The 24,240-nt window shown below is 35.1% G+C and overlaps 1 protein-coding gene across 1 annotated transcript in view; it reads left to right on the top strand.

Moving 5' to 3' along the window:
* Positions 1-24,240, top strand: part of LOC149566951 (signal peptide peptidase-like 2) — a 266,964-nt gene that overhangs the window by 185,892 nt on the left and 56,832 nt on the right. The window contains exon 12 of the mRNA XM_089820167.1: positions 15,969-16,039. Coding sequence (XP_089676293.1) covers positions 15,969-16,039 — 71 coding nt within the window. The remainder of the gene's footprint in view (positions 1-15,968; positions 16,040-24,240) is intronic.

Here is a 24,240-nt window from a genome sequence, read left to right on the forward strand (position 1 = left end):
TAGACAAATTTCAAAAAACCACACTTGGCAGGATAAAATTGTAAATTTTGTACTTTAGACGATTTTTTAAAAATTTGGATATGATTGTGTGAACTTGAGTAATTTTTTCAAAAAATGAAATTTTGTTAGATTTAAAGCTTTTTTGGAAAATCTTGAATTTCTTTGGTGAGAATATTTTTTTCTTTTGTATAGATGAAATTAAATTGCAAAATCGATTTTATGCTCTAGAAATGATTTTATTTTTGTCAAAAACAAAAATTGCTTGGCAAAATTAATTTGAATTGAATTGCAAAAAATTGGCTTTAATGGATTAAAATTGTCTTGAAAAATTTTAAGTTTTTAATGAAATTGGTAATTTAATATTGAAAAATGGCTTTTGGCTAGCCAAAATATGATTTTAATGACATATTAATTGCTAAATCATCATTAAATGGAAACATTGGGCATCTCCAAGGCATTATTTACTTTCTTTTTGCAATTTTGGTCTAATTGACAATTTAAAAAAGTAAAATTCATCTTGGCAAAGTTAATTTTGTGCTAAGCATTTAATTGGGGGCCATGTCTTGTGTTCTAATTAATTTAGTTTTGCTCCCAGGGTCCCAATCGGCCAGCTAGGGAGGATGAACAAGTAGGGTATAAGAGGAAACTAATTTCCCTCATTTCCTCATTCCTCACTCCTCCTCTTGGGTGCTTAGGTGATTTTTTTAACTTGGAGCAGATTTCTTCTTTCTTAGACGATTTTTGCAAGGGCAGATTGCTATTTTCTTTGGATGATTTTTTTGCAAGAGCAGATCTGCACTCTTCTTGCTTGGTGAATTTTGAGGGAGCCGAATTTTGTGAGAGCCAAAATTTGTGGAAGGCATAATTCTGATTTTTTTTGAGAGGCTGCGATTTTTCTCCTAGAGATTGGATGATTTTGTTGGTGAAGAAAACAAGTGATAAAGTCTGATTTTTTTTTGGGCAAATGGTGAACAATTCCAAGAGCACTAAATTCTGATTTTTTCTTGCTAGAGCCTCAAGATTTGCAAGGGATTTGAAATTCTTTAAGTCTGATCCTAAAATCCAAAAGAAAGATCTAGCTATTGGTAGAAGTGACTTTTAATCATTTAAGAGTTGAAAGGGGCCTTTAAGCTGACTTCCTTCTTTTGTTCCTGTCTAGATATTGTCTCCCTTGGTTCTTCTTGCATTCATTGTCCACTAGTTTACCATCCCATAATAGGGTGACGAGATGGAGGATGGTAATGCAAGCAAGAATCCTAAGGGAACAAATACTAAGAAAGACAAAGAGGATATGATGCCCAAAACATCTTTCTTCTAAAAAATGAAGCGAATAACCGATACCAATGTTGGTATAGTAAACATGATACAAGTAAAAGGCAGACTAAAGGAAGGTCAATCCCCCATGGCAAAGAAGATATACAGAAGCGGAATTGTACACGCAGCAGCTTTTCCTCCTACATTGACTTGTCCGGAATTGGTTATGGAATGCGCATCTAGGTTTGATCTGATTAGTAAATCCATCATTTTTGATGAAGGGAAGAGGGTGTTGGCCAATATTGGAAGACAAGCAATCGAAGAAGCATTTAACATTCCCCAGTACAAGAGCACGATAGAAGTGATGATGGATCAAGCAGCTAGATCATTTCAGGATAACTAGGAGGCCTATTTCACACATCTAAAGCAGGATTGGCTACATAAAAGAAAGAAGGGCGTAACTAAGTCATCAAAGCTTACAATGGCGGACTTAAAATCAGAATACAGAGATCTCATCGTGCTTCTCAACCGGATCATGGGCCTAGCTCAAGGTATGCAATTTGAAAATTGGATGTATTTCTTCATTGATGAAATTGAAAAAGAAAAAATAAGATTTGATTGGGCTAGGATCATAAGTGAGAACTTAGAGTTGCAACTTAGAACCGTGCAAAACCAAAAGCAATTCTACATGGGATCCTATTTGTTTTACCTGATTGCTAGACTGTATGAGTTTGGGACTTAAGGCCTTAGGAGAAGTTGGCAATGGGCCGAGGCAATATTTGGTGCATGAATGCTATCCACATCTTCATTTGCACAACAATAAGGTTTACAAGATGTTTTGTGATGCCTTTGCCATGAAGACAGCAAGGATACTACAAAGGACACTTGCTAAGAGACTTTCATCAGAAGCAGAAGCAAAGATAAAGAATTTTGGGAGTTGGTTCATCCAATTTCCGCAATTCACCTACATTAGAGTAGTAGGGAGCACAATTTGTCCCAAGAGGCTTCCAAGATACCCACCTGACAAGGTATGTTTTGATGGAATTGGCTAGGCAACTCGAGCACTATGATAGAATAATGAGAAACAAAGGTAAGACAGGGAATAACTTGTCAATCGGAATTGGCAGTGATAGTTGCCCCAAGCGGGCCGCCTTTGTAGCTGCAGAGAAAGAATTGGAATGGTATCATCTAGGGTGGTACAGAGCAAGGCAAGGATTCGATCCTAATGATCTTATCAAGGTATCTCATGGAAATGCATTTAAGCATGTTCCCACTATAGAAGACTTTTGGGCCAATGCCAAGGATGATTTTCATGTAAGCAAGCTTGCTTTCTCAAGATTATCGGTGAACATGATGAGAGATATCAAATGGAGATGCCTTGATATTCTCGATCAACTGGAAGATGATGGAAACGCGTTGAAGGAAGATTATAATATGATAGAAGGAACAGAGTTGAATCTAGTAGATTGGGATGACCATTAGGATCCTTCCTTGGAAACAGTTACAAGGGCAGTTGATTTGCATACCGAGTCATGGTATAATGAAAGATTAGGGAATCTACAAAGTCAAAAGATTCCCCTTACTTATGAGAAGATGAAGCCAAAAGAAGGTCCTACAAAATTAGTTGGACAGAAGGGTGAAGGAAGTAGCTGGCAATAGGAAACAAGTACAGGCAAAAAGAGAGCTTTGGAGGTTGAGAAAAGCAAAGAACATCCAGAACCTCCAGCCAAGAGACAACATACAGTTCTATCAAGGGAAAGTATAATTGAGGCTAGAAGCCAGGATGTCGATTTGAGTGATAAAGGGGCCGTGGTAGAGGTGAGCTCTAATTCAAAATCAAGTGGTTACAGTGAGAGCACCGAGTACTCCCCTCTCTCAGAAAACCAACAAGGAGATGATATGACAGTAACTAGTGGAGAAGAAGATGGGCCAATTGACATTGAGGCAATAAGTTAGGCACCTGAGGCCATTGGTGATGCTTTGTTAGTCGAACCAAATCCAGATTTAGGGAGATGCACCGCACCACTATGGTTAAGGCAAATGCTTATGCCAATAGGCGACATGGTAACTGCCTGAACAGTTGAAGACATCCAAGGATTAATAGAAAAAGGTGATAGCGAGAACCAAAAACAAATGGCAAAGACGGTGGCAAAGGTAATTAGGAGCAACAATGGTGGTCACTGAAAGGTTTAGAGTGCTATACCAACCGTCAACAAGGCAGTGGATGAAATTGCGGCCCAGGAATTTGAGATAGTGGAACACAACTTGGGAAGAAACATAGATGATATGGAATGTGAAGAGGTCCAGGATGGTATAGCTTCAATCAGAGAAAGGTTGAAGAAGGCAAATGAAAGGATCGTTAAGTTGGAGGCCGAGAACAAATATTGGAGAGATTGCCAACCTATCCAATAGTTGCACTAGGCAGCCTTTCCTCAAGACAGCGGGAGCAACTTAGAAGAAATATCAACTCAACTACATGAAGTCAAGGGTTGGATCCATGATACAATCCAAGATGGGCGAAATTTCTTGTCTTCCTTCATCTCGACATTCCGGTCATTAGTGATTGTTAGAAATAAGTTTAGATTATTTGAAGAAGAGTGGAAGGATTTCCTTCCCATCAAAGATTTAGCTATTCCCAGGCTACAGGCATTCATTGGGCTACCAGAGGCATATTTGGAGAGGGCCAAGTTGGTTGATGAGAGAGGATTGGGTACGGTTGAATCTTGGTTTGTCGCCTTGACTACCAAACTGAGAATACTTGAAGAGATACAGAAGGCAGTTGCACAACACGGCTCAGGTGTCGACACTTCCATTTCAACCATGATGAGCGACGCTGAGATGACACTTGATTTTGAAGACATCAGAGAAGAGGATATCAATGAGACAAGAGTTGGATCAAGATTGGATGAGTTAGGAAAGGTTGCTATCATGAAGAAACATTTGAACACCCTTTCCTCCTTAATTGTTTTTATTGGATTCGCAAAAGAGTATGAGAAGGATCATGAGAAGACACTACAAGCAGCAAACAATGTGATGAAATCGATGGAGCTCAAGATAAAGAACATACCTTGTCCTCCCATGGAAGAAGTCAACAAAAGACTAGCTAGATTCATTGCCTTAGCTGAAAGAATGAAAGAAAAAGGGAGAGTTATATTAGAAGATCATTTGATGTAAGCCCCAGTGGCAAATTCTCTTTCTTCTAGGATAGGACAAGTGTCTAAATCTGATTGGCCACTATTTTGGTGCCTTCTCATTGGTTGCCACTTTTACACTTTTTTCATTGGTTCATTGACAAGGTGGCGTCTTCTCATTGGCTGATGGGGTGGCAACCCTAATTAGGGTTTCTAGGATTCAATCTGGATCGTCGATTTTGCCTCTTTATCTCTATCGTTGGTTGTAAATTTCGGCCTCTATATAAGGCCATTTGCTCTCATTTGTAATGGTCAAAGAAAATTGTTGCAAAGATAATGCCAAAATTCGTTGTTTCTTTCTCATTGTTGTGACTTGCATGGTAATTAAGAGCCTTTGGTATTATTGCATGGTTTCTACTTCCAAGTAGTTAGAGTAAAATTTCTTTTTCAAGTTGTTAAAGTTGGTTTCATTTCAAGTTGCTAAGTAGGACTAAAATAGATGGATAGTTGCATGGTAGCATTAGTAGATGTTTGATAGGGATCAATACTAGACCACTAGCATCCTAGTGGCTTGTTGGGAAACCTTGTGTGGCAAACTAGTTCATTTTTCCTTTGAATCATTGTATCTATGGAAGTGGAGCCGTTGGTTAACTTTCATTAGATTCGATCCCAGTCCATTTACTAGTTTTCCATCCATAGGAGTAGGAGTAGGATAGCAAGAAGTTTAGGACTTAGAATTTAGAGGAAGAGAGTTAGAAAGATACCAGTCTTAAGAACCATTCACCCTACACCATCATTACTTTCCCACCAACATCATCTAGCATTCACACCGAACCACCATCTCCATCATCTCACCAAAGTCCAAGTCATCCTCAACAATTTGCGTAAGGCCGCCTACGTGATTACCAACAAATCACATTGATAAAACTGAGCGAGTATCCACAAGTGTAAGGAACATTAGAGTTATTCTCATATCCCATGAGCATTAACTTTTCAAGAGAGGAATTGTGTGTTTGATACTCCATATCAAATATTCAATTACTAATATGTTATGTAGTGGTACAAAAACTCACATCAACATAACCCTTAACTAAGCTAACACATTGTTTGTTAGATGTTATTGTGTTTATCTTCCAAGATCGCTGACTTATAGGAAAATTAGTTAATGCTAGTTTAGGAAGGGATATGTCCCTCTGAGGGACATACCCTTTAGTAAGGATATATAGGGAGGTTTCAGTGCAGTTGGAGGACACACAGTAACAATTAAGTTTGCTTTTCTAAGCATCAATATCCTGCAATTAATAGTAAAGATACTCTCATTCAATCAAAGGTTGATTATTCCTTATTGTATCAGCATTAGAGAAGTTCAGTGTTCTTCACATATTACACAATTAAGGCTATTTCCTCAAGCAATATCATCATACTGATCTATTGCAGAAATATATAATATTGGATCAGAAATATAAGTGTCAACTTATTCAATATTCAGAATATTAGAAGACCATTCTCAGCTATCAAGGACTGAAGTAAAAGTCTGATTCAAAGAATACAGAATTTGCAGAATCTTTATAGGGGAAGGTAAAATTGCAATGGTTGGGACCATATTACATCCATGAGACAAAGGATGCTAGAGTAGTAAGATTGAAACAACTGGATGGCAATATGAAACCAGCCCACATCAATGATTGGAGACTCAAGCACTACCATTTACCATTAGCATAAAAGTAGGTCAGAAATCAAATCCAACGTTGTAATATGTAGCATAGTAGAGTGGGATAAATAATTAAAATTCCCATAACAATTGTAAATCACAAAAAGTGTAAATACCGCCTTCCAAATTTTCGATAGAGTTTTTTCCCTAGAATCACAAGTACAACAAATTAGGTGTAGAGTTAAATCACACCACAAAAATGTCTCTTTAAACAATGTGGTTTTGGATTCAAATTTGCAAACATAATGCATGTAACACACACATACATATATTTCTAATTATTATGGCTAGACAAAATACATTACATTCATACATATCTATAATATTATACACACAGATTAGGGTTGGTTTGGAGGAATGAACATGTTAGTATTGGAATAATGACCAACCTTCCCCGTTGAGATTACTGACATGGCTTAACTGCCTCCTATGTTCCATGAGTCTAGTGGTTGTATTGGTAATTGAGAAGTCAATCTTTTGGTGCAACGACAACCCTAGCTTGTAACGAGTGGTACTAGAGCTTGGTCATAGGTTCAGATCTCTTTGGGTAATGTTGAGGGGAGGATTGTTGCACTAACCGCCAACGTTCTCCTTTGGGATTCGTGACATGGCTAAACCGCAACATGTTTTCTATAAGTCTAGTGGTTGCATTGGGCATTGACAAGTTGATAAGTCCATTCAAAGCAATATCTACTATAAGCCTAGAGTGGAGTAAATGCCAGAGCCCTCATGGCTCTAGTGGGTAGTTATATGGACATCCATTGAGGTGGCCTACTTAGTGGGTTGCTTGTTCTTCCTTTCCCTATCTATTCCTCATCCTCCTAAAGGCAAGTGTCATCATTGTTGAGTTGGACAAAGGCTGTGTGAGGATTCTAGGCTCTTTCATCTAAGCCCAAGAGTGGATTGATAATAAAGCCCTCTTGGTCCTAGAAGCTAGTTATTTGGCCATCACTGGGGTGGCCTACTTATTGACCCTCTTACAACCCTCCTCTTACACCCCCAATCCTTCCTACAAAACCGATCTGAGACGAGCATATTTTATGTTCGATCATATGGATATACAGAAAGAGATGAGCATTATCACCTATCAAAAAAATGAGAAACATTATCTATTTATCCATAAACTACACACACACACCCACACCCACACCAAATGGAAGATCTGAAATGGTATCATATTGTTGTTTTAAGCCTGATTTGATTATCAATTCCTTTGATGCATTTTCTGATTGATGAATAGATGTTTTAGCTTAGAATTCCTTACTTACCAGAATCGGTTCTTGTTGATCTGCTGAATGTCTTCTTGCTATCCTTATATTTGTGTGGTTTTCTGATGATTGATATTTGCATGAATGATTGATTGACTGAATGAATTGTTTTGAATAAGAGATCATTGATGAGTGATGGTGCAACAAGTGCTGGTTTTATATATTGGTGAATTGATTGTATGCTGATTTAATAGAGTAATTTTCTGATTGATTGTTTGCTTCATTTGATAATTGCTTTTGTGGATTCATTGGCGATGAGTGATAAGAGATCCTTCCATGCTTGGAATAAGTTCTCCTTTATACATCATTGGTAGAGGGCCACCAGCTTTCATATGAGTTGAGTCGCCACTTTTCATTGTTGTCCTTGAGAATAATATATAATTCAAGAATTGATCTCCTTTAGATGTTCTCCTCAAATGAAACCTTCTTCCCTTTATATCGTCCAATGTGGGGAAGAGTCACACCTCTTCATCATGCCTGCCTTTTAATGGTTACAACCTTTCACAATTAGCACCCTTTGGGTGAGTCACAATTGTTCATAACTTAGCTTTTTAAGGAATCACTTATTTTCTTCTCCGTTAATTCTTTGTGATTTACACCTTCAAAATTGTGTCTTCTCTTCATATTCATTGAAGTCTGCATATACTTTCCTTCTCAATTTGCATCAGTGTATTCTTCTATCTCTGCATACACATCTCTTTTATATCTGCATATTTTTTTATTTTAAATCTGCATATACTCTTCTCAGTTATTACAATTCTATTTTAAGCTCTTCTTCCAATTATGTCTTCAACCTTTCTTTGATGATCTTCCCCTTTATTTTCTCATTTGTAGATCTGAAAACGTAAGTCTGATATATACTTTTGCTCCCTTCAAATGTACTTCACAACTTCTTAATATATCTTCTCAAGACTGATGTCTCTTCCACTTTCCTAATTGTTCCTTAGCTAATCTTGATTGCCATTCTTTGTTTCTAATTTATGTTTATTTCTTAATTCTTCTCCAATTCCAACCTGCTTATTCCATTTCCATATTTCATTTCCATTTTTCGTTGTTCCACGATATAATGCTTGCTATGTTACGTGGGAATGCATCCTTGGGTCTTTTTGGGAATCCCCCTTTTCTGATACAGTTTGGGGATGATGTGGATGCCTTAGAAGTGTCTCTGTTGCAGTCCCCGAACCCCTATCCTGATCAGAAACTTTCAGTAAAGGGGGGAACATCTAGCCATCACTGGGATAGTAGGGGACATCCTTTGCCATCCTGGGGACGTCTAGGCCCTCTACAAACAGGAAAGTAGAAAGTAAATATGCTTCAAGATAATAGTCAATGAACATGTCTGGAATCAGCTGCTATGAAATTTTTGTAGCTAAAATTCGAAATTGATATAAACTTAGGATTGAGATATAGAATGTTTTAAAACAGGTCAGAATGGTAAGTACAGATGGCATATCTTGGGGATCCTGAATAAACTCCTTCATTTGCATTTATTATTTAATAATGTTTTAAACAGATGCAATGAGAATATACTAAAAAGTTGGCACAATCCATTTTGATCATCCATTATTTTTAAAGATAAAGTTTGCCTTTATCAGTCTGAATGCATTTGTCGCAAGAAAACCTATTAGACTTTTCTGTAATGGGGAGAAAAAGTGCTACTAACTTTGATGCAGTCTGGTCAATTTTGGGAAAGGAGCAAACCTTGTGTTTGCTTCATTTTGATGTCTGTAACTTACAACTGACAAGCTGTTTTTAACAATAGATATCAATATAGGGTTTCATTCCACTCTATTTTTCTTGTCCTTTTCCTTTCAGCTTAGTATGTCCTGAAAGAGAAGGATATTCCAGCAATTATGAGGTTGAGAGTTGAAAAAAAATCTTTGAGGTGCATCATTGTTTTACTCATAGTTGGAAAACTCGGACTAGGAAACAACTTGCCAAGCCCCCCAAAAGTTTAATTGTGAAAAACTCAGGAATCTAAAAAAACCTCTGAAATTTATTTAAAAATACAAATTTTTTGCAAAATTTAATGAGAAGATGCATCTAATAAGTTAACTAAAGAGAACACAAGAGAAACAAGCAGAGTTTAGATACATATAAATGCATAGTGGGTACAAAATCACATCCTCATGTGAAATGTTGATGGCGGGAAGCAAAATAGTGAATAGGTTCAATCTATCAAACTAGAAGTAAATACTGAATACATTAATACAATCACATCTTCCTCTTTCCAGCTGTACTAGTAGGAAAGCGAGGGGGTCTAGTCCTCGAAGAAGTGGCCCGCACTGGGATTGGCTGTGAGCTGCGTGATTGTGAAGTTTGTGGCTGTGCCTCATCACTCGACATCCCTACTAAGTGGCTCAACATCTTGGAAAAGGATGTAACTCCTATATGTGTTACTGGTAATCCCTCCTCTGAGCTTGAATCATTATCGTCCTCATCCTCAATGTCATCCATTGTGAAATGAAAATCTGTTCCAGCACCCCCTTCCATGGTCTGCCTGTCCAAATCAACGATCTCTTCCGTTGAAAACAATGGACCTAGCTCCTGTTTGTCCAATTAAAATAAAGATTTATTTCTTCCAGATCAAGTGGATTAGGTAGTGCTGAACTCTGTGACCTTTTTATGCACAACTTAAGATTATAGCTCACATAAATAAGCTCATTAAGTCGTCTTTGAGTCATTCTGTTTCTTTTCTTTGTGTGGATGGACTCAAATAAGCTCTAATTGCACTCATAATGGGATGCGCTACAAGGTTGGCACAAGACTTTGAGAGAAAATTTCTTTAAATTGGGGTATGGCCACCCCAACTTGCCCACCAACCATTTGCAAAACAAAATATAATAAGTTATAAAGAAATGAAAAAAGATAATAAAAAACACAACTTATCAATTTGCAAAAGTTTTAAAGTTTGACGCTTTACCTAGTGCTTGAGTAGCTCTTGCTCTCTTTGCTAGCATAGAAGAGAACAAATTACTCCTCAATTCCACATAGACTTGTTGTTCGGTCACTACAAGGTCTCTCTCCGCTTCAATGGATATCATTCTCTCAATGCATTTAGAGAGACCTTCCATGACCTCTCCGTTAGAATGTGAGTAGGAATCATTAACCCTAAAACAAATGGAAAATGATATCAAGTCTTACTACACAACCTTAAAAAGTAAAGTAAAATGAAGTCTTAGTAAAATCTTATGGATAATCATAGTACCTGAATTTGGGGTTGAGGAAGTAGCCTGCTGCATGAATGAGTTGGTGGAGCATATTATTCCACCTCCTATCAATTATTTCTCAAATGGGGTCAAATATGAGTCTGTCCTTATAATAGTGATTTCTAACAGCCTCTTTTGCCTTATCCATGGCCTCATAAAGACCTCCCATTGGGGATTGTTGCTCATCACATATGCACAAGACTCTAACCAGGTGCATAGACATCTACATTTGAAATTTGAAAAATACAAATTAGTTAATAACATAGTAAGTTACGAATTAATAATGAAACTTGAATCAACTAAAAAAATAATGTTTTGATTTTTGAAGTTACCTCCACAATCTCCTTCGCCTTTACAAAAAAACTATCATCAAAGACCATATGTGCCACAACCTCTCCTTCGGGCTTATTTGAGTAAGGTGAAGCAACCAAATCAGCACACACAAACATTTGTTTCAGAGCTAATATGTGGTCGAGAATACTTTGCAACGTAAAGAACACTGTTGCAAACCTTGTCATAACGGGTCTCACCAAATCTTTGCCTTTAGTGGTGTTTCTTATCAAATTGAGAACCCATGGGTGATTATAGATATATTTGGTGATTCGCCTAGCATCTTCCACAACTGGACTCACCCAATCAAGCTTTCCTATGTCCTCCAAAAGAAGGTCAAGGACATGTTTTGCATAAGGTGACCAAAAAAGTGTGGGATGCCTCTCTTGGAGGATTGTACCTAAAAGATCAATAAAAAATAAATAATTAGTTACAAACTTTCCATATTTACATCAAATCTAAATTGAATAATACCATAGCATTACATTGATGATTCATATTGAACATAAAAAATTAAATTTACTTGTTGCTACATATGCTACTGCATTATCTGTGATGATTTGCACCTCATTCTCTACTCCCACCCCCATGACAACATTCTCCAACATTAAAGCCAACGTGTGTGCATTTTTCACTTTGTTGGAGGCATCAACAAATTTCTAAAACGCCACATCATCTTTGCAAGCAACTAAGAAATTAATAATGGTTCTACTTCTTTCATTTGTCCACCCATCAAATAAAATGGTGCAGCCATATTTTTTCCACTCTTTCTTTTGGTCTTCTATCAGTACTCTTACTCTATCAACTACATTGTCAAGCAACCTACAAAATTTAGGTGTAATAAAGTGTTAGTAAAAAATAGGAAATAACAATTAAGATTTAACATATAACAATGAACTGAAGTTAATCACAGTTATTTACAATTACTAAATAGTAAAATATTAACCTTCCACTCAAATTCTTGCAAGAAGGTTGCTTGTACCCTTTGCCTAATCTTGAAATCACATTCATCAAATTCAACCAATAGGGACTATCAACCACATACATTGAGAGATTGTTGAAAAACCAAAAATCAGCTGCTGCAATATCAGTTTGCTCATGCACCTCCTTGTTCCATCCAGTGCCATCTAATGATGGCTTTGATCCAGCTGTGTTCTTGGACACAAAATAATTCCCTATCCCTGATGCAGATGGTAATGAAGAACTAGGAAATGTAGAAGTGGAACTGGCAAAAGAGGCACTTTGTTTGCCGATTTGGGGGCCACGAAGAGATCTCGATATGTTCTCAAGTACTTCTTCTTCTTGCATATCAAAAGTAGCTCCGTGAGATTCAGCTATGGCTGCCCTCATAGCTAATTTCGTCCTCCCCCTATTCAATTTTTTCTCTTTAGCAGCTACAAGTAGGGCATTGATGAATCATTTTTCTTCGAGTTACCTTGAGACAAGGATTTTAATCATGTTTCTTTATGCCCGCAAGGTGGTATTTGAAGCAGTTTATGCCTCCAGAAATAAGTTTTCACATGGAATGCATATAACCTTCCCAACATCATTTGGAGCTTCATAGGCAAACCGCCATGCCTTATCTCTTGCATTTCTAGGCCGAGTAACTATATATCTAGATGGGCATGGTGTTTGTGGCCACTCTTCCTATGGATTTGTCATGCTTTTTTAATGCTTAACTGCTGCCCTACACAAAAATTGTTAGAAAAATGAGAAAAGAAAGTTAGAACTTAGAACTTAGAAGTTAGATCTGTGAGTATGAACTAAACAAACTAAATGAATTACTAGGGTTTGTTTTAGAAAATCTTACATTTTTTTTTTTCCAAACATAGAGCTGAATGGCTTTCAAATGATTCAAACATAGAGTTAAAATGGTCTTAAATGATTTGAATTAATTTACAAACAACAACAAAACAATAGAACATTTTTTAAAACTATAAAAAGTAAAAGTTTTCCAACTATGATAAAAAGAACCTACCTAGGAAGAGATTTCTCTTCTAAAACTGGCTAGAATCCTCTACAAATCCACTCAAATCTCCCTTGAAATACTTGCAATGACCTAAGAATGCGTCCGAGCCTTCTTCTCTCCACACCTCAAGCCTCTAGAACTCACAAATACAACTGGCATTGCAAAAAAAATATTTTTTGCCCTATATTGCTGGGCGTGCGGGCTGCTGTCTCTGCGAGTTTTTTTAAAAAACTCGCCAAATACTTGATGATTGTTCCAACTAAGCTTTTACTTGTTATATATGTATACTAACTATAAAAACAATAAACTTTTGCTGATTTGTGCATTGAATTTCATGTGAATTCTTAATTTATCTCCAATGTAATATGGCTCTATAATGAATATGATGATATAATAATAATTTTAATAATTTTAATTTACTTAATTTTCAATGCTGCCCCACTTACCCCTCAGGAAAAATATCTCCCATCCCCTGCCATCCTGGGAATATGTTATTTTATTTCTTTCTGTGTAATGACCCCCCCTCTTATGGTCTCAAGTTCAAAATTAATTCCTCATTGCAAGGGACTATCCTTCACTAAATTATATTCTAATTGTATTTGGACAATAGAAGAAACCCCATTTGTGATAAATTACTTCTTTGTTATTAACACATGTAATGTCCTCCCCTTCTGAATTGATAAAATAAGGACTAAGCCTTTGGTCTTTTTCAGAATTATATATTATTTAACTCTCAATATTCCCTTTTTAGTTCTCTTGTTTCTCTATTCTATCAGTTCTGTTTGTCCAACTCTATAAATATGAATAGCTTCTCAGTCTTCTAATCCCTGCTATGTTGTATAAGATTGAATTCACTTATGGTGACCATGCTACTGCTCTCTATTATTATTCTGTCCTCCTTTTCTGAATCACTGTTATGATATAATCTGAACTGGTGATGTCACAACTCATATATTTTATTAACATTGAATATCTTCTTATCGATCCATTATAATTGGTTAACCCTATGTGTAGTGCTATTAATTAAATTGCTGCTGTCCAATGTCTTCCTCTGTGCTGAGTTCTTAGTGGTGAGTTCTGTATTTTTTAATTTCACCGTCTTAATGCTCGGTGACTTTCCATATTCACATTTCATGTATGTCATCCATAAGATGGGCGTAATATAATTGATTCTCCTCTTAATCAAGACCTTCAGCGACTGATCATTTTCTAAGTATGCAGGCCCCTAATTCATTTTTATCTGATGTTCCCTATCCAGACATTGTTGCCGTGTATTATCACTGCATGTATTTAATCACAACTCTCTTAGGATCGTTTGTATGTATTCCCTCCAAGTTGTTTGTTGGACATATTCTTCGTATTTAATCACAACTCTCTTAGGATCGTTTGTATGTATTCCCTCCAAGTTGTTTGTTGGACATATTCTTCGTATTAGGTGATGACCCAACACTTTCTTGTTGACTCTCCATTGTTCTCTTGAACTTATTGCTGCTTCGAAATGCTTGATCTCCTTACCATCAACAGTTCTTTGCTGACTTTTTATGAGATTCAGGAATATGGGATCCTTAATATGCAATGTCTTATTTCTCTCCCTTGGTTGACTCAGATGTTGGTGGACTGCACTTTCACGCTTTGTTTTGTGTAACCTTCACGTGGGTATGACTCCGATCAATGTCCTTTCTTTCTGTTTGAACTGCCAACAAGAATCATATAAGCCTCATCTGCTGCTAGATAATCCTCGCTTATGCGTATTGTCTGTACTTCATGATTTGTACGTGGGTTTGTGAATGAGAGTTATACTTCTAATTTCCTTAATGATAAATTTCCACAGAGCATGTCACTATTTATGTGACTATATTTTTGTGTGCTGAAGAAGATGATGGCAGGTACAGAAATCTGTGGATGAATACTTGATTTTTTTTCCCATGATGATCCTTCCAAGGAGTCCGAACCCCATAATATATCTTGCAAATCTTAAATGTTGAAGAGACGCACCTTTCAAGCATATGTTGAGGAGTTAATCTATTATCATGGATAATGATAATTGCTATCTGGTAATGATATTAATTATTGTTATTATGATTATTATCATATTTTGAATTTATATTGATTAATGGGACTAATATCTCATATTTAATATTATCATTTGATGACATTATTATTTGTTTGAATATTTCCTATTAAATTTAGATTATAATCATAGGTAAACTTTTCATTTTTAAGTTTTGATAAATATATTTAGTTACTTAATGTAGACACATTATAATATAATTATATATTATAATTATATTATAGTTTATGTAATCATATCATTTTTATCTTGTCATTATATCAATAATAATTTGATATCTTATTAAAATAGTATTTTTAATAATAATAATTTTTTATTATTGTTCAATAGTACTTCTTCAATTAAGCCTTTGAAAGGGGGACATTACATGCTGTCCCCATCCGAGAAACATTATAGAATTTATTATTTCTTACCCTGTAACAATTATGCTGAGATTTTTTATTTTTCAGTGCCATATAATTTGTTCAAATGATGATTAAGAGTTTCTTACAGATGCTTTGATAACTACAGTTACCTGTTCAAATGTCATTGAATGTTCAACCATGTAACAAAAACAAGTCCACCCCTCCCTTGCCATCCTGGAAATGCATCCCATCGTTTCTTACTACCCCCATCCCAGATACAGTTGAACATAGCATTTATTATAACCATCTGACAAATTTCTGAGATATTTTATTTTTCCCTGCCATAAGTTTTGGTCAAATAATGATTAAGAGTTTTTGAAAGATGCTTTGAGAAGTACTGGAACCTGCTTAAATGGCATTGAATATTCAATCATGTAAATATGTAATCCATGTTAAGTTTTTCTTATGATGTCCATCTTATTGTTCTTGCTCCAATATTTTTCTTTTAATGCCAGGAATATTAGTTCGTACAAATGGGGAATTCACCATTTGGAACCAAGTCAAATTTATAAGCATTTCATAAAATTATTTATTAAATATTAATATGCTCTGCAAATACTGCAGTTTTTTTCAACCGTTAAATGCTTTTCGTTGATTATGTGATCATCTTGGATGCTGCAGATATGATTGGTCAACACATAAGGGCCTTTTCAATGGCTATTTCTTGTGGTCAACTGTTGGATATGGATTTGGTATGTCATATTCTTCCCATTTTCTTTTAGTACATGTGATCCTCTTATTGCAATCACTGTCACTTCAAATGAGAAATACTCCAGGAATCAAAACTACTTTCAGGAACTCTTGTTGGGTATCCACAGATAACATGTTTTGATACAAGGAAGAAAAGTAAATATTCTAAAGACTGCTAATTAAGATGATTATAGGAAAGTACTCCAGATATTAAAAACCTTAACAAGAAAATCTTGTTCATAGACATCAATATTTGACTGATACTAATTAGAGTTAGGCAAAACAGCATTATCCTTAATGTTTGCTAGTTCCTACCCTTATCTGCAACTCTTCACCATTGTTACTCTCGATCTTTCTAATCAAACTACCAAAGCGATAAGTTGTCCTATGATTATGAATTGGCTACATTCTGATACTTGGAGCTCCTAATAATATGATTCCACATTTGTCTTTGATGCTCTCAAGAGGACCTATATGATGACTCGTTGAAATAAGATTCAATAAACTTTAGCCACCTTATAGGTGAATTCTAATATTGATAACATTCAATGTTACTAGTAAATAATCAAATAATGCTACTAATGAATAATAATTATTCAAGAATAGTTAAAAATATTAATTGTTAATCAAATGATAACAATATGTTATTATTATTATAAATATAAACACATTCTAGATAATGTTAATATAATTCTAAGATGAACAAAATGGACTGAGTGAAGTAAACATAATACCAATACTTATTTAATATACCTTACTATATACTTCTAAGTGAATCCTTCAAGGTTACTGACTAAGGGAAATAGTTGATGATAGTTTATATATTAATCCATAATAACTGATCACAGTCAAATTAAGGCAAAAACGATGGATGACAAATTTGTTGACACGGCACTAAGTCTATTAACTTAAGAGGAAGCATATGTTATTCACATGCCAGCAAGAAGTATTGTTACACGTACAATTGGGGGCTATAAGAAGGATAATAATAATGGTAGAGATAGCTGACTATGATATTAATACAACAACAATAATTTCATACTACAGAAGCATTCGTTTATGGAGATAAGTAATACCCAAACTGATAAAGGGGTAGCATGATAAATATTTAAGGCATATTAAGTAATACTATTAATACAAATGTTAATGACTATGTCAGATATGCAAAGCGACAGCCGGTCAAATCAAAACATGGGATTGGATAATGATTGAAATTAGTTAGGAGAAGTCACGGCAATCACCCAAAGGGCATTAGACGTGTTCCTTCATTCATGATAGGTGATATATAAGGCAGTCTCATAATTCAACTGGGGGCATGGCTTAAGAGGAAGAAACATTGGAAAATACAAAACAGTGGAATATTGATTCAGCAATACTATAGTATTTATAAATGAGTATATATCTAGATTCTATACTATCAGTCAGGCATAATCAGTACAAAAGGCAGAATACCAGTTATAGTAATATAAATATTTATCAATTCTATAACAGGAATGTAAAGAAATAAGAAACCAGAAACTCCTGTTAATAGATGAACAAACATAATATATATATAAAAGTCAAATATTTATAATTGTATACAAAAATTATATTCATCAATCCTAATATCATAGTTGAAAAATTCGGTTTCGGCAAAATATATAATTTCTTAAAATATTCTTAAAATTGCACACACACACCGAACTTTGTAGCACATAAAATGATTTGAAATATCCACTATATATTAATCAAAGTTATTAGTAATTTAGTATTATAGTAAATTTAAAATACGGTAAATTCAAATTACAGTACAATATCTAGTAATTGTTAAATTATATATATAATAAAATACTATTACAGAAAATTTAAAAAATTAAAATACATTCTATTTATGTATTTTTAATTTTTAATTATTTACCCAAACAATATATATTTTGATTTTACTGTTACAAAATAAATTAAATTCTACACAAATTAATAACAAAATATATTAATTTTTTTAAAAAAACATTACAAAATACTACTGAACATACTTGGAAAGTGGGAAAAATTGTAAATCAGGCAAACAAATTTATTCTGTGATGCTAGTGTTGTCGAATGCCAACTCAAAGGATCTCTTACTTGTCATTGGATGCTAACTTGAATTGAGGGAGTAAGTTTCGAATGCAGACAAATAAGAGTTGGGAGATTAGGTTGCGAAGTAGATAAATGAGAGTCGAGAGATGAGGTCGCGTATATTTTTAACATAATATTAAATTGAAATCGTTTGCCCTAACGACTTTTCAAGGATATCTACCTGTGATTTTTTGCTTTTAGCACAATATATTCCAAAATAGTTGCCACGATTTCTCGTTGCCAATTCATTGCATGATATACTCGATGAGGTCTATGCTTTGCAAAATTTCATGAGATTAGCGATATTTCGCCAAAATTTTAAACTATGAATCATATTACTATATGATTTACAGAAGAGAAGTCTGGGATGTAATTAAGGAGGGGCTTGGAGGGGCTTGTATAAACCCAAGCATTGGACCTTCTTTCCAAGATAGGGTAGGGATCAACAATCCTGAGTGCCTTGTAGGCAAATAATCAAAAAAAAGGCTTAAGGGCTTGGATCTGTAAACTTTGAAGGGAATCCATTGCAAGTTGATATCTACGCAACCTGCAATACACTGACTCCTTTTGTCATTTGACTGAATCGTAATAAGATTGGATATGAGAGTAAATCCACACAAGATAGGTAAATTCCAAGATGGGTAAAGGTATACATTTCCAAAGCCTTGAGGGAAATTCTCGAAATAGGTACAGAACTATGTTCCCTGGGGACAAGGGTCCCCAAAAAAGTCAGCGTTTCGGGGATGGGGACGTCCCCGTCTCGGGAAGTTCATTGGGAACTTGCATATTTTCAGAGAATGATGGCGTTCACATTCACGCAACTGTGCACTGATTTATTGCAGATTAATTGCCGCCTATAAGCAGAGGTTTAGGCATCCGTTTCAGAACTAATATTGAAGAGAAAGCCACACCAAATACCAAGAGACTGGGCGTCCAGAGAGCACTGACTACCCTTGCACAAATTCAGATGCGAACGCCCCAAAAATCAGAGATAAGAACGCCCAGCAAACAGAAGACCCGACAACAAGATAATAATGATAGATTTCTCAATTGTGAGATATAACATTATCTTAAACTCCTTATGTTCACTTCCTTGACTTGAGATTGGAATTCTATATTCAATATATGGTTTGCAGGCATGCATGGTAGATACAACCCCTTGCAATCTCTCTTTACAGTCCTCAATGACTGGATGATTCTATAACTCGGGTGACTTTCTATGTATAGAGAGCAGGCAATTCTAATTTAGTTACATGTTATTATGTAGACTCATTAATATGATTGTGTTCTTCTTTCTTTCCAAATCGTCGATAGATATCTTGTGCCTTATTCCATCTTTGGATGAGTCAATTTTGATTCTCTCATTACCAATTATTGTTGATAGATTCGATATTGGATTGAAAAAATGGTTTCCTGCCTACCTTAGTGATGCTGGTTATTGAATGTAAATTGAATACACGTTGATTACTTCTGTTATTTGTTGACTATTCAATCACGTCAGTGCTGAGTTCAATATCCCCTCTTTGTGCGTAGGCCTTTCCTATTATTTAGTTTCCACATAAGATAAAATCTGCACATTCGACTTTTTGACTCTTCATTATTAATTATTCCTACCTCATAGGCGGCATACTCCTCATTGGCTTCCTACACCTATTCTCCCTTCTCTGCGTTGATGTATGCTATAATGGTCTGCCACAATAGAAAGTGAACTTCCAAAAATGATGAGAATCTTCAATGCCCTTGCGATAGTGAATTGACCCTCATATTATACCTGCGAATCATGATTGAAACAATGCAGTGAATAGATGTGTCTTTTATTAGAGTGTATCCCTTATAACGCTGCATAACAATGATTCCCTTCAGTGACGTATCACAGTTAATTACGGAAATACAATAATAGAGTCTATTAGACCTCTCTCTTAGTCTTTAATTATTCTAGCCTATGATAATATATTTATAATGATGTAAGATTCAATACTTATATTATTATCCATTTATTTGTTATAATTGTTTATGATCATATTTCAAATTCATTATTTAGTTATAAATATAATATTATATTTATTATAACTATAACTATAATTATATTTATATTACACACACACATATCTTATTTTTATATTCTAATATTGTTCTCCTTTATTATATTTATTATAATAATAATGCATTATATTATACTTTAGTATTATTTATTTTATTATTAATTTATTTATCATTAAATCTTATAAATATGGGGACATGACATTATACTTTAGCAAGGGCAAAGAAACCCTAGAGTTCAAAAGTGTCACAAAGACAACAAAAGCAAAATAAGGTTAACAAATGATCTTATGCCTTTCCTTTGACAATGATCCCATAATTATAATCTCCAAAAACCTAAGTCACAAGATTCGTTGAATTTCATCCGTGAGATTCAGATTTCCACAAAGTTTTACTCTTTTCGAATTTCATCCAAATTTTATGATATTTAATATAATAGTATTTTATTTTAAATTGATATTGAGTTATGTAGTTACATTATTTAGCAATGTATAACTATTTTGACAATTTTGTGGATATACTACTAATATATCAAAATACATAAATATATATAACTAAAACTTAATTTTCATTTTTTTTTGCTGAATTTTTACCCTTGTCAAATTTCATTTGAATTTTATGATCGATGAATTTGAATTCGAATTCGTGCCTTTTGACTTAGCCAAAAATTACTTGTTTCCCAAATGAAATTCCACTCAAGACATTAATTAGAAGCTTCTATTAGATTCTTTTAATGAATAACGATTTCTTGCCCTTTTTTATTTAATACTTGGCTTATGACTAATTAAATAAATGGCCCCTTCCAGTGATGGCTCAACCCTCAATTTAAGTGAAATTATAAAGTTAAATTATAACTTTATAATAAGCCATTTAATGATTTAATAATAATTTGGCCATTAAAACTATAATAACTCTCAAAATACTCTTCATTTAAATATGCCATCTGAAGTAGGAGCTATACCTATTATTTCTTCATGTGACCAAATGCACTTTCCAAAAATAGAAAGGATCCATGTCAATCAACAACTGACTTACCACAAATAGTAAGCACATAAAACTAAGCCCAAACAAAGTCTAATTTGAGCCAAATGAAGACGAACCTGTAACTTACGGAATTGTGGAGAAGACCAGACCCTCCAAGCCAAGCCACTGCCTCAAAAGAACCCCTATCCGCAATAATTAACTTACAAGGATCACAACAATAGGCTAATCTCTGAAATTCCAATGCTGACAAAAATGGGGACATTAAACAAAGATATGAATGTGTAGACTAATTAGAGTTGTGCAACTACTCACAATGAAAGACTTGTATAAAACGAACATTGCTTGAAGACCAGCAATTATGGGGAGGGTAGGACAGTGATGACCCATTGTTGAAATAAGGTTTATTGTTAAATAATATTGATAACATTCATCATTGCTAGTAAATAATGAAATAATATTATTAATGAATAATAAATAGTCAAGAATGGTAAACATTATTCAATGTTAATCAATGATATTCTTTCTTATAAATAAAAACACATTCTAGATAATGTTAATATAATTCTAAGATGAACAAAAATGGACTGAGTGAAGTAAATATAATACAAATATAACTTATTATGTAATTCTAAGTGACTCTTATAAGGTTACTAAGGGAAATAGTCGATAAGAGTTTATATATTAATCCATAACTGATCAGTCAAATTGAGGCAAACACGATGAATCACAAATATGTTGACAGGGCACTAAGACTATCAACTTAAGAGGAAGCATATGTTGTTCACATGCTAGTGAGAAGTGTCATTACAATTACAGTTGGGGTTATAAGAAGGATAATAATAATGGTACAGATAGCTGACTATGATATTAATACAATAACAATTATTACATACTACAAAAGCATTCTCTTGCAGAGATAAGTAATACCCAAACTGATTAAGGGGTAGCATGATAAGTATTAAAGGCATATTAAGTAATACTATCAATACAAATGTCAATGACTACATTGGATATACACAACAACACCGGGTCAAATCAAAACACAGGATCGGATTACGATTGAAATTAGTTAAGAAAAGTCACTAGCGATCATCCAAAGGGCATTAGATGTGTTGCTTCATTTACAATAGCTGATATAAGTCAGTCTCACCATTCAATTGTGGGCATGGCTTAAGAGCAAGAAACATTGGTCAATACAGAACAGTGGAGTATTGCTTTAGCAATAATACAGTATATATAAATAAGTATATATCTATACTCTATTATCAGCCGGACATAATCAGTACAAAAGGCAGAATACTAGTTATGGTAATACAAATATGTATACAATTCTATAAGAGGTATGTATAGAAACCTGAAACGCCCTGTTAATAGATGAACGCACATGGTTGATATATATATTTATTCAAGATAAATAAGTTAAACATATATAATTGTATACAGAAATTATATTCATTGACATTAATCCTATCACTATTTGATTTACAAAAGAGAAATGTGGGATGTTATGTAGAAGGGACCTGTATAAATCCAAGCAATGGATTTTTGTCCCAAGATAGGTTAGGGTTCATTGCGTTGAGTGCCTTGCTTGTATAGTTCAAGCAACTTGCTTGAAGAGTTACAAAACTTGCTTGTATAGTTCAAGCATAACTAAGAAAACTTTTTCCCTAAGGAAAAGCTCAACTACTACCATTAAAGTCGTAGAGAACAATCACTACAAATTTGGGGAACACTTGATCAGGGTACATATCCAAATGCAAGAAATCTGATCTTTGTGAGCCTTGAGAAGACAAAAAAGGCGGCCATTATCATTGATTGGGTAGATGAATGAACCAGGTGGCGGGAGGAGTGGAACTGCATTGAATAAGCATGGAGAACACTCAAAAGCGGCTGCAAGCGATCAAAAGGATCTGATTTGCCATTAAAGAGTTGCTTCTTTGCTTCTCGACATGCCAAGTCAGCCATGTCACCAAGTCAGAAGGAGTCAACCATCTGAACTCGCCACGTGACCCAATGCCCTTAAAGTATCTTGCCATCTCATTCAACTGTTATCTTTGTATTGACCTACTGACCACCTCTGATCGTGGCTTCGCAGCCTAAAATCCTCTCTAATTGCATGGCCCTGCGAAACTGCAACTGCCCTTGTTCTATGCCTGATCACTGCGTCACAGCTTGAAATCATGTTTGCTTCTTAACTGTTGCGACCCTACGACATCAATTGCTTTGCCCTAGTTGCCCTTTTGCAACTTATTTCCTGGCTGGCATAAAATGTTCGAGACCATGCGATCCATGAGAACTTAATTGCTAGCATCACCATTCGCACAGTCACGACTTAAGATTTGACTGCAACTTGATAACTTGCGACTATCCTTACTTTTGATCACCGCTCCATGGCTGCCATCTGCTCTTCTCCACTAACTCCTGCGACAGTGCAACTGTCTATTAGATTGACCGCCATTGCCCAGTCGTTACTTAACTTTTAACTTTGATGTTTAACCTTGTGACTGTGTGATCTATAAGTTTTCGCAGCTTCGCTACCATGACTACGGGTTAGCAATTTAACCATGCTACAAAGCGGCTAAAAGCTTTCGCCAAGTCACAACCATAACCCATGGTTCAACATATAACCCTGCGTACACACGTACAACATGGAATCGCTGGTTTTCAGCCTAAACCATGGTCAGTCCATAACCTCTTACAACTGTGCGAAAAAGGAGAGATTGTGACTTCGCCACTCTAAGCAAGGTTTAGCATTAACTCCCAGTGACGCTGCGAACAAGAGGGTCACCACTTTGCTGCCCTGACTTTGAGTTAAGCTTAATCATCCACGACGATGCAATGAATTGAATTGACTGAGCCTGTTTACCTTTCATGTGGTCGTGACTTAAAACTTTGAGGATCTTCAATGGAGTGCATATCGGTTGAATTGGTCATCCCTCATTCAATGAACTATTTATGGCCCTGTGACGATGTGACTGAAGGTTAATTGCTCCATCGCAACCCGGAACTAGATGCTAGCATGAAACGCTGCAAAGCCAAGATGACTGTGGACTTAACTGTGTCACACCTTCGCGGTCCAACTAAA

The sequence above is a fragment of the Cupressus sempervirens genome, chromosome 3 (genome assembly GCF_028749045.1).
Source record: "Cupressus sempervirens isolate cs-2001-9-10 chromosome 3, ASM2874904v1, whole genome shotgun sequence".
NCBI classification, from domain to species: domain Eukaryota; kingdom Viridiplantae; phylum Streptophyta; class Pinopsida; order Cupressales; family Cupressaceae; genus Cupressus; species Cupressus sempervirens.